General features: G+C 47.8%; 1 protein-coding gene across 5 annotated transcripts; it reads right to left on the bottom strand.

Annotated features, from left to right (window-relative positions):
- syk (spleen tyrosine kinase) lies at positions 1-10,419 on the bottom strand. 5 transcript variants are annotated; one of them, XM_029169192.3, is made up of 15 exons: positions 10,074-10,419; positions 7,785-7,845; positions 6,326-6,769; positions 5,233-5,393; positions 3,108-3,246; positions 2,760-2,841; positions 2,644-2,690; positions 2,464-2,529; positions 1,844-1,901; positions 1,601-1,760; positions 1,227-1,436; positions 956-1,145; positions 615-755; positions 388-500; positions 1-197 (listed from the first exon to the last, which is right to left on the bottom strand). In XM_029169192.3, exons 3-15 carry the CDS (start codon positions 6,725-6,727, stop codon positions 125-127), a joined length of 1,842 nt encoding a protein of 613 aa, XP_029025025.1. In that variant the 5' UTR covers positions 6,728-6,769; positions 7,785-7,845; positions 10,074-10,419; the 3' UTR covers positions 1-124. The 5 variants fall into 5 exon arrangements, with proteins under 5 accessions (XP_029025025.1, XP_029025026.1, XP_029025024.1 ...); XM_029169193.3 differs by lacking the exon at positions 7,785-7,845; XM_029169191.2 differs by lacking the exon at positions 10,074-10,419 and having other exon boundaries at positions 7,785-7,962.

Here is a 10,419-nt window from a genome sequence, read left to right as displayed (position 1 = left end):
TAAAACCGGTTCAGCTGCTTTATTACAATTCATGTATACATCCATTACAAAGTTCTATCATCTACTGCATATTTATTTCTGACTCTTTCATTTCATTTGTACATGATTATTGCGTTAAACACAATTACTGTGCAATGTCATAATAATACTCTCGTAACCGCGGCTCCACGACCGAGAATCCAGGTCTCTCCTCCGTCCTGTAAGACACAAAAACAGCCGGCGTTAATGCGGAAAGACACGTCTCATGACGTAAACCCAGCGGCTCACCAGTGTCAGACCTTCATCTGAGCTCTGCTCATTCAGAACCATCCCTGCACCCAAAGCCAACCGCTAACAGCTAACGGGTCACTGGTAACCCAGGGTAACAGGGTTTACGCGTTCACCTACTTGTAGGTCCAGCAGGTCCTCATGAGCTCATACATCTCCTCTGGGCAGTTGAGGGGAGCGTCCATACGTTTCCCGCTCTCAATCATTTGCATGACATCATTTCCCTTCAATCCCTGAAACAGTGACACGTTCAGGTGAAACGGGTTGCGCGAGGTACAGAACCACCAAGCCCAGGAACAGGCAGCTGACTTCATAGGCGTGCTCAAGGTGTGAGCAGAGCGTCCTACCTTGTAGGGCTTCTGGCCGAAGGAGTAGGCCTCCCACATGAGGACCCCAAAGCTCCACACGTCACTTTTGGATGAGAACTTGAAGTAGTTGATGCACTCTGGAGCGTACCACTTCACCGGCCACTTCCCATGACACTTGGCCTGAGGAGGACACGCCTGATTAAAATACCCACGTTTCCATAGAGGTGCATTAGTACAGGTCCAGAGTCTGACTGGGCCCAGGGGGACGTGAGACTAGAGACGTCATTAGTTGGGGCTCACATCCATTGCTTGGGGACTAAAAGTCCAGCTTTCACATCACTATAACACCGAAGGTTCTGCGCTACAGCCTGGACTCTCACCGTGTAGTAGTTCTGGTCCTCGGCCACGGCCTTGGACAGGCCGAAGTCGCTGATCTTGGCGTAGTGCTGCGTCACCAGCAGGACGTTCCTGGCAGCCAGGTCCCTGTGGACGAAGTTGTGCTCCTCCAGGTACTTCATGCCCATGGAGACCTGGTGGACCAGCTCCGTGATGTTCTTCATGCTCGTTTGCCTGCGGAGGAAGCAGCGCGGACGCGTTGAGCTGGGTCCGACCCGCCGCCGTCACACACACACACTCACGTCCGCCACGCACTTGTTCTTCTGCAGGAACTTGTTGAGCGGCCCGAGCTCGGCCAGCTCCATCACCAGCATCAGGTTCTCCGCCTCGCAGATGCCGATCATCCGGACGATGTAGGGGTTGTCCAGCTGCTGCATGACGTTGGCTTCCCGCAGCATTTCGTCACGCACGGCCGGGTTGTCGTCGTCGTTCTTCAGGATCTTGACCGCGACCGTCTTCTCGGTCCTAACGCGGTGAAGGTTAGTGTTAATTCACACCAGTAAAAGATGAGGCTGAACTCTGAGCAGAGGGATGCTGCGTTCAGCATCATTACAGATAAACATGAGGAGAGTAATCACGTAATCATGCTGATTAAATGTTAGCGCTAATGACGTCCTCAGTCAACATACTTCCTCATCTTGTAGATTCCCTTCATGACTGTACCAAAGTTCCCAGAGCCCAGTACCCCGTCCTCCAGGTAGAGGTGGGAGCGATCCACCTTGGAGCTCCTGAGCTCGTCAGGGTCGGCGTATGGACTCTCATACACCTCTGTGTCCATGGGCATGGCCTCTGACGGGATCAGCATCCAGGGAGACACGGTGAGTTTACTGCTCTACGACAGAGAGACGGCGATGCTGCCGGCAGAGGCTCACCTTTACTCTCATACGGGTTCAGGTCTTTGGTGAAGCTGGGTCGAGGCCCTGGGGTAGGCTACGAGTTTGTTAGAGAAAGAAACAGTATGTCAGAAACTATATCACAAAAAAATCTGAACATTTGTGTTTAGAGCATCGTAGGGTCCCAGGAGAAGACTTTGCACACGTATTACAGTGAACATGAGGTCGTGACCGGAAGATTTGACCCTCCAGATATTCTGACCCGTTCTAAGTCACTGTGATACGTGGCAGTCATCTAACATTCATCACATGCGTTCCAAGGAAAACCGAGGAACAGCATTAGTTATTATAACGAGCAAGTGAAATCGTTCAGCAGCATCCAGGAGCTGCCTCCCTCCTCGGTACGGGTCAGACACAAATCCCCGTAGAACTGCTCCGACCCGCTTTTAGCATCATCAAATCAAATGTGGAAACACAGAGGAGCAGGTTTGAGCCTGTCTGGACAGAAGGGAGGCAGCAACTGGGATCGTCTGCAGGGAGACACGACAAGGAGGCAGCTGGGAGAAGCAGGAGAGGGACCGAGTTTGGTTATTCACACAGGAACGGGAGGGAGAAGAGGAGCAGTGAGGAGCACACAGGGCCCAGCGGGCGTCAGGCACCTTTTTTGTTATCCCAGGAATGGGGACGTTTTTGATCATGGAGAAAATTCCACCTGCAGCACTTTGCTAGAAACCGACATATCAGAGGTTAGGAGTTGGTCACAGTAGAAACAGTCGAATCATGGTTGGGCTCTACCGATGACATCACCAGTGGAGGGTTAGGGTTAGCTAAGAACTCACCAGGGTCGGGCCGAGGCCAGGATGGTTCCGTGGCAGCAGAGGCCGACCTGGTGGAACAAACAGGAGCTTCAGCATCAGGAACGAGCACCTCCTGCAGCAGCTTCTTTGGTTCTTACCCATTTCTCCGTCGGGTCGGGGACACGGTTCCGTCAGCACGCGCAGCAGCCCATCGGGTTTGTAGGAGTAGTGCTCCACGAGCTGCGGGTGGAAGGCCACAAGATAAACAGTGGTGCCACGAGTCAGCAAGCAAAGGTTCAGAACGCAGATGATCCGATCGGATCCAAACGACAGCTGCAGGTCACACGGGTCAGTGGCTGCAGCTTCCTGAGCTCAAACCTCACCTTACATCTTAACAACAATCTGACATCTGTAAACAGCAGTTACACATCTGCACAGCAGGAAAGTCTGGTGTGAACGAGTATAAGCGAAGCTGAGAAGCTTCAGGTGTGTGAGCAGCAGCCAACCTGCCACAGGGTGTCGAACTTCTTTCCGTCGGGGATGGAGAGCTTCCCGGTCCTGTCCCTGTCGATGCGGTAATGCATGACCTGTCCTTCATGGAGCAAACACAGGGCGTAGGATCCGTTCTGGTCTCTCTGTCGGATCCTGTGCACAGAGACCAACGATGACAACGTTGCTGTCTTGTTTCTTGGCCGGTGTGCTCACGCCGGCTGCATCGCCGCCTGTGGCCGCCAGGGGGCGGTGTGCTGCAGCAAGCTGCATCAGAGTATGTTCTGCTGCTTCAAACTAAAAGGCTCAATGTGTGAAAAATAAACAATAAAATGAAATCGGAAAATTTTTCCAATATTCGATCGATCTTTAATATATGTTAATATTTAATATGGTTTTAGATTTTTACGTGAAAATCTAAAACCATATTATATATTTAGTTAGTACTTTTAGAACTTTAACTTCCAAAATTCTAAAATTTGAGTAGAATCCAATAAGACTTTAAACGTCCAGCTTATGCAGGAGAATAAAATAAGGATTACAAATCCTAAGTGAAAGGAAAAGCACCAACTACAGAGTGTAAGAATAAATCAGACAGGAAGCTCCTTGATGTTACCAACACAGCTTTGGGTATTTATGTCTCAGCCACTTTCTGCTTATCACGCCTTATGGTTTAAGCTTCCCTTTTTGTGTTCAATGTACTTTATCACAATTAAACTTTTAAGTGGCAGCTTTGACTCCAACAACTTCGTTTGTGTCGTCACAAATAGGTTTATTTACGCCTGAACATTCAAAGCACTGAACTCTTGATTAAACTCAAACTAAACATATTTTCTTAAAAGAAAATATTTTTGTTCAAAAGAAAATATAATACAATATAATCATATTATATTGTGCAGGACATCTTTTTAGTTTTAATGACTGAACTTTTTTTGTCTTTTTATTTTTGTCTTTTCCTTTTTAATCTATTTATCTTCTAAAATATATGATTTCAGATATAACGTGACAGTAACTGAAATAAAATAATTTAAATGACAGTAGAAATAATAAAAATATTTCCCAACTAAATGTTTGTATATTAATTGTTTTCTGTACTTTCTGTATTACACAACCTGTAAATAGTTCTATACTACATAAACTAGTCTGGATTATTTTTTAGCAAAAATTATATTTAAAAGTTTTTTTTTGCTCCTTCTGTCAATTTTGAATTGTTAATAAGTTTGGATTTGTGACCATCCATGTGTTTAGTACATTGAGTTCATGCAAACACTTTGAAATCCCCTCAGGCTTAGCGGTTGTGGCTTTATTTGACTTTATTAAAATATTTTATTTTGAATATTCCTTTAAGCTTAACCTTGGTTTTGTTTACTTTATGTTTTACTTACTTGTGAATATTTAGTTTTATTAAATAATTAATTAGTTTAGTATTTAATCACATTACAGCACAAGGAATTATTTTTTATCTCTGTGTTTATAATGTAATATGCAAAAACATAAAGCCCCACATTTTCCTTGCTGGGTTTAAAGGAGTCGTTTTACCCATGTCTTCATAAAAATAACTTTAACTTAACACTGACGCAGGAACAAACACAAGCATCTTCTACTGAGAAAAGGACACAACACTCACTTCTCACTTTGCCGCCGGCTTCTCTGGTTTGGCTACTTCAGGAAGTCCTGTGCAGAGCGGAAACCACTGTGTGTGTGTGTGTGTGTGTGTGTGTGTGTGTGTGTGTGTGTGTGTGTGTGTGTGTGTGTGTGTGTGTGTGTGTTTGGACCCCATTTCAGCATCATTTGTTCTGTCGTTTGTGAAACGTGGTTGGTGAAACCAGTAGGAAGCTGCTTTGCTCAAGTAGCTGCTGCGAGTTTCTTCTACGATATGTTGGTGACGGATTCGCTAGTGGTTTTATTTTTTTCTGGTATTTTTGATTTATTATTTTCTGGTTTTATCAATCTTTATATGTTAATATAAGAATGGCCCCGAGGCCCAGCCTTTACAGCAGACATGTCTCATATGAATGTGATGCTGGACTAGCGTTGCTCAGCACGTCCTCATATGGACGCTTGTCTGTTCTTAGCCTGATGATCAACACACTGTGCTTGACTTGAAGCTCATGTAGGAAGCAAAAACACAGGAACACTTACAGGAATTTGCCGTTGACTCTGGATCCGTTCTGTAGCCTGGGCTCAGAGTTTTCACGTGTGATGCTGCCGTGGAACCAGGGCATCTGCTCATGGGCAGTGGTGGCGATCCGCTTCTCCAGCTGAGGCCTCTGACTGATAATGGCCTGTTCTAGAGCTGCACCCTGAGCTCTCACACACACACACACACACACACACACACACACACACACACACACACACACACACACACACACACACACACACACACACACACACACACACACACCACAGAACATTTAAAGAACATCTGCAATTAGTTATTGTTATCTCCCATCTAACAGTGTGTCTGCTAGACAACATTATTCTGCCCTGCTGAGAAGATAATAAGCGATGTGATCAATTCAAACTGGGCTCATACTGGAGCGACATGGGGCACATTGACGTTCCCAAAGCATTCTGGGTAAATGACACCGCTGCAATGACCAGCCCATTAAGTGTGAGCGTGGAGCAGATGACCAACGTTATCTGGGCCTGAGTTAGAACCAGCAGCTTCTGTTCAATTCTGTCTGAGCCCATTCTGCTGCTGCTGGGTTCAGTTCAGGAGAAGAGCATCTGTAGCCCAGTTCTCCCTGAGGTCCTTGCTGTCCCAGCCTTTGGGTTGGGTGTCAGTCCTTTAGTACACCTTAACGCCACCTCCAGCTTCATAACTTCAGCAGCTCAACGTTGGGAAACAAACGGGTTCAAATAGTTCGTTATATATTTTACTGCTCAAACAAATGCTCCAGTGGTTTCCTGTGGGCTCTAACTGCAGCACTGGGATCGCTCTCGCTAACAGGATCATAGCGGGACTGGGCCCTAGTCCGACTTGGTAGCAAACAACTGGTGACAACTGTCAAAATAAGTGAGAACTGCTTTATTGCCTCAGACGACATCCAGTAAACAGAAGGAAGCTCGTTCAGCTCTAACCACATCCACCCATCAGCTGTTCAGTCTGGCTGATATCGAGACCTTCAGGGCTGAAACATGTGTACAGATGTTGTTTAAAGGGAATCTGCCTCAGTGATTAGTTAAAACCTGCACGACACATGAGCTCTGCTACTGCTCTGACCCTCACCTGCAGGTTCCACGTCTGCTTCACATACTCCCGAATCATCTTCTCCTTCAGGTCCTCGAACGGGCCGATCTTGGGCTGCATGTTCTTGGGCCGGTTGCAGGGCTTCTTCAGCAGACACACCAGCCCGTCCGTCTCCTGGGAGTGGTAGTCGATCACGTCCACGGGGCTCGGGTGACTCTTGCCGCCGGCGATGGCGTACGTCTGGTCGGCCTGCCTCTCGATGGTGTAGTGGTAGCAGCGTTTGGAGTGCGACACGGACAGCGCGAAGCCTCCCAGGTAGTTGCGGCTCTGCCGCAGCAGGTAGAGGCCGCTGGCCGTGCCCGCGTGCCGCAGGTGCTCCTCCGCCTCCTCCCGGGTGATGTTGCCGTAGAAGAAGGGCAGCGTGTTCACGACGTCGGCCATGTTGGTCCCCGTCAGAGCTCAGCCGCCCGGATGTGAAGGCACCTGGAGACAGACACACGGACGGGTGCCGGGTCAGCACAAATACACGGATCAGCATCGTCCGCACGACCGGAAACTGACAGACAGAGTCCACGGGACCGTGGGGGTAATTAACGGGCCGGGTCCGATCCAGGTCAAGACTGGGTCACGGCTGCCATCACATACCAGCTACAGAGCAAACTGACGTGAGTCAGAGCCAGCGGACCGGGTCAGAACCAGTAGCCTGCAGTAGCTGCTGGTGGGACTGGGTCTGGTCCGGTCCCAGCCTCACTCTAGATCAGCCTGTGTTCCTTAGGGTCATGAACCCACTCTAATTCATTGCTATAACACTTGGTCACAACTTCTAGGCCGTTACAACCAACAGATGTTCTGAAGGACTAGAACACGTCCATCAGCCAAATGTGAGGAGGTCAGTGTTCACAACATGTAGCTGGACCTAAACCTCACTTTCTGCTTTGAGGATGTGAATGCGCTGCTCTTAACGATGCTTCGCTGGAAGCAGCGCAGCTGAGGAGCTTCCTCTTTTGCGTGACCTCCTCTTATTTTAAACGCGTGGGCCAGGTTCCCGGCAGAGGCTCCGTGAAGCGCAGCTGCCGAACTTGTTTTACATGTCACAGCGCGGTGGCTGCAGATGAAGCCCAGGAAGCAGCTGGTGGTCAGAGTAACCGTCTGGACTCGAACCGGACCCTCGGTTTTGGTGCCTCGTTTGCTGAGGCAGCTGTAAGTAATGGACCACACTGAGGTCATCGTTACAGCTCTCTATATATTATGTTTATTTAGATGTCAGTAAAAAAGCTGAAATGTTACATTTCTATCAGAAAAATGATTTAAACCTGTAAATCTGTCTGAATATACATTCATAAACAACCTTTGTATTAAATGCATTTTTACATAATAATGGAAAACACCTTCCTGCCTGAGACACAGAGACATGAGAAAATGACGCATGAAAACCAGAGCCTAAAATAAAAAAGCAAAACTTTACGACAAAGGACGAAGCCGCTGCTGCTGCACTCACTGTGACGATGTGCTGAGGTTTTCCAGACGTTGACCCTCGTCCACTTTGCTTCTTCAGGGACCTGAGTGATGTGAACAGGTCATCGTAAGGCAAAACCCCTTTAAAAACTGCACGAGGCCGTCGCTCAGCCGCTCAGCGGGTTCTGCTCGCCGCCGCTCCGTGCACTGACACACAGTGAAGCTGGAGCATCAAGCTTCCTCATTTCAACGACTTCCTTCACATGTTAACTTCCTTTTTTTTATCTGAACACTGACCAGCACATCTGCTGCACAGGAAGCCGGGTGACAGCAGCGACTGTGGCCGATGGCGTCAACAGGCCCCATTTCAAATTAAAAGCCCTCGGGCTTTTATATGAGACCAGGAGCAAATTGTAATGAATTGTTTCATCGTCAACATTTCAGGTAGTTTACAGGTTTTTTCGTTTGCTTGCAGTTACAGAAAACTAGCAAAAATCACGGAGCCTCTAAAACAAACTAGACGGTTTAAATCTACAGAAAAATGAATTGTGCCGATTTCAGAGAATGTCCCTCATCCATCCATCCATCCATCCATTTTCTACTGCTCATTCCCATGCGGTGTCGTGCTGATCTAATAATAATGTCTCCGGTTTCATTCTATGTGCTATTAGTGGTGTGGTGAGCTGATGTCATCGACGGTGTGTGTGTGTGCGTGTGTGGTTCCTGGACTAATGAGTAACGACCAAATATAGAAGAGGCAGAGGATGTGAGTGTCCCTTAAAAAAACAGGCTGCCGCCTCCTCCACCACATGACTTTAATCTAAGATGAACTGTTTGTGACACAGAAAAATAATGAGGTCAGACAGATGTTTGACTCACTCTCCGATGGAGAACCAGTTCGGACCAAACACAACTTCTGTTCATTTAATGTGCTTTTATTATAGGACCCTTTTTCTAAGTCAGGCTCGGTTTGTGCTCAGTCACAGGCGTCTGAACAGGAAGTGGCAGCTGGACCCTGAACGCGCAGAGACGCGTTAGAAAAGCGCTGCGTGTTTCATTTCAAGCTGCTCTGGAATATTTGAACCTGCCGCGACTCCAGCTTGCTGTTCTCATTCAATGTTTGACTGTGAAGGTGTTAAAAATGCGCCTCCCTTTGCATCGCGAGCTTTGAAGAAACGAGTGACATTTGTGACTTTTCAGCGCTGAACTGAATAAGTGAACAACGGTCCTGGTCGCGTGCAGAAAGACCTCTATGATCACCGGCTGCCGGTGCGTGTGCACCGCAGCATGAAAGACGTTATGCAACACGCTGACATTTCAAACTCGCCGAAGTGGAGCAAGTCTGAGGAAGGTGAAGAGGCTCGGGCTTGTTGGAGTTGAACGGAACATCTCCCCGTGTAATGTTCGCAGCGTCGTCTGTTCTCACTTCCTCCCTTTGTTTGGCTTCAAAACCATCAAACAACTGATATCTTCACATGCTGAGGAATGAACTGATCAGTCTGCAGAGTCCCAGTAAATCTGCTCGCGAGGATCCAAACTCGTCCCGAACTCTGGCTATCTGGCGCCCCCGTGCGGACGAACGGGTTATTACCATCAGCACCGCTCGGGTGGATTGGATGGATCGTGTCTGACCATGAAATTATTCTATACATAGTAAATAGTTCTGAGGTGAGGAACATTTAACACACTACCTGCTGCCACATGCAGTGAAGAGTAGAGCCAAACGTTTCTGTAGTTTTATTTGGGTCTAAGGGTCACAGGTTTTAAATGCTTACGTTGATTCTACATGAAAATGAAAAACTTGGTATGATGAGCTCTGATCAAAACACTGAGAAGCAATAGCAGCATCATTGAGTGACAGGTCAAAGGTCAAATCACTGTTCTAGTCATAATAGTTATGAGTGCATTCACAGTCAGCCTCCCTGAGCAGCTGACAGGCAACACAACGATGACGAAAACAACCAGAACAACATCCTGCTGCATCTCCTGCCCTTTGTTAAACTTATGGAACAGACTCCACGATTCTAACAGACCTGTGAGATCAGGCTTCTAGACTGATAACAGCTACAACTTTCACAAATCAGATATAATGAATTACCAGTCCGCTGCTTTGGTTGGGGGTCAACAGAGCTCAGGTGTAGAAAGTCCAATTTACCCGCAGAACCGAGAAAACGTGGCTCTGATTCCCTTAACTTTCCCTTAACTGCTGAATCTGATGCTAACTTCAGCGTCGCTTTTTCTACTCACACCCGCAGTAAGAAGCTCGTCAACGCACCGGAGTAAAGGCACGATCCATTCAGTCCCATCACATCACACACACGCAGCTGCTCACCTTCGACGCGCAGCTCATTGATTCCGGGCGCTTCGTCCTCCCGATGCCTTTCTATGATCACGTCGCCCAAAGCTTCGCATCAATATGATCATGTGATTGGAAGCGGGCTGGATGCAAAACAGCCGCATATCACTGCTTCATAGGGACAGACAGACAGACACGCAGACGGGCAGACAGACGGCTCCTGCTCATACGTTCCGTGGATGCCTAAATCCTGGATCAGTTCTCATCGGTCCATGCAGTCTGAAGTGGCCGATGAAGCCACGTGACCACTCGCTGGAACTAGTCCCAGTGCGGTTATGTGGAACCGGGACTAGATACCATCTGTTACCGGGACAGCAGCGAT

Source organism: Betta splendens, chromosome 12 (genome assembly GCF_900634795.4).
Source record: "Betta splendens chromosome 12, fBetSpl5.4, whole genome shotgun sequence".
NCBI classification, from domain to species: domain Eukaryota; kingdom Metazoa; phylum Chordata; class Actinopteri; order Anabantiformes; family Osphronemidae; genus Betta; species Betta splendens.
This window is presented reverse-complemented; position numbering and strand designations above follow the sequence as displayed.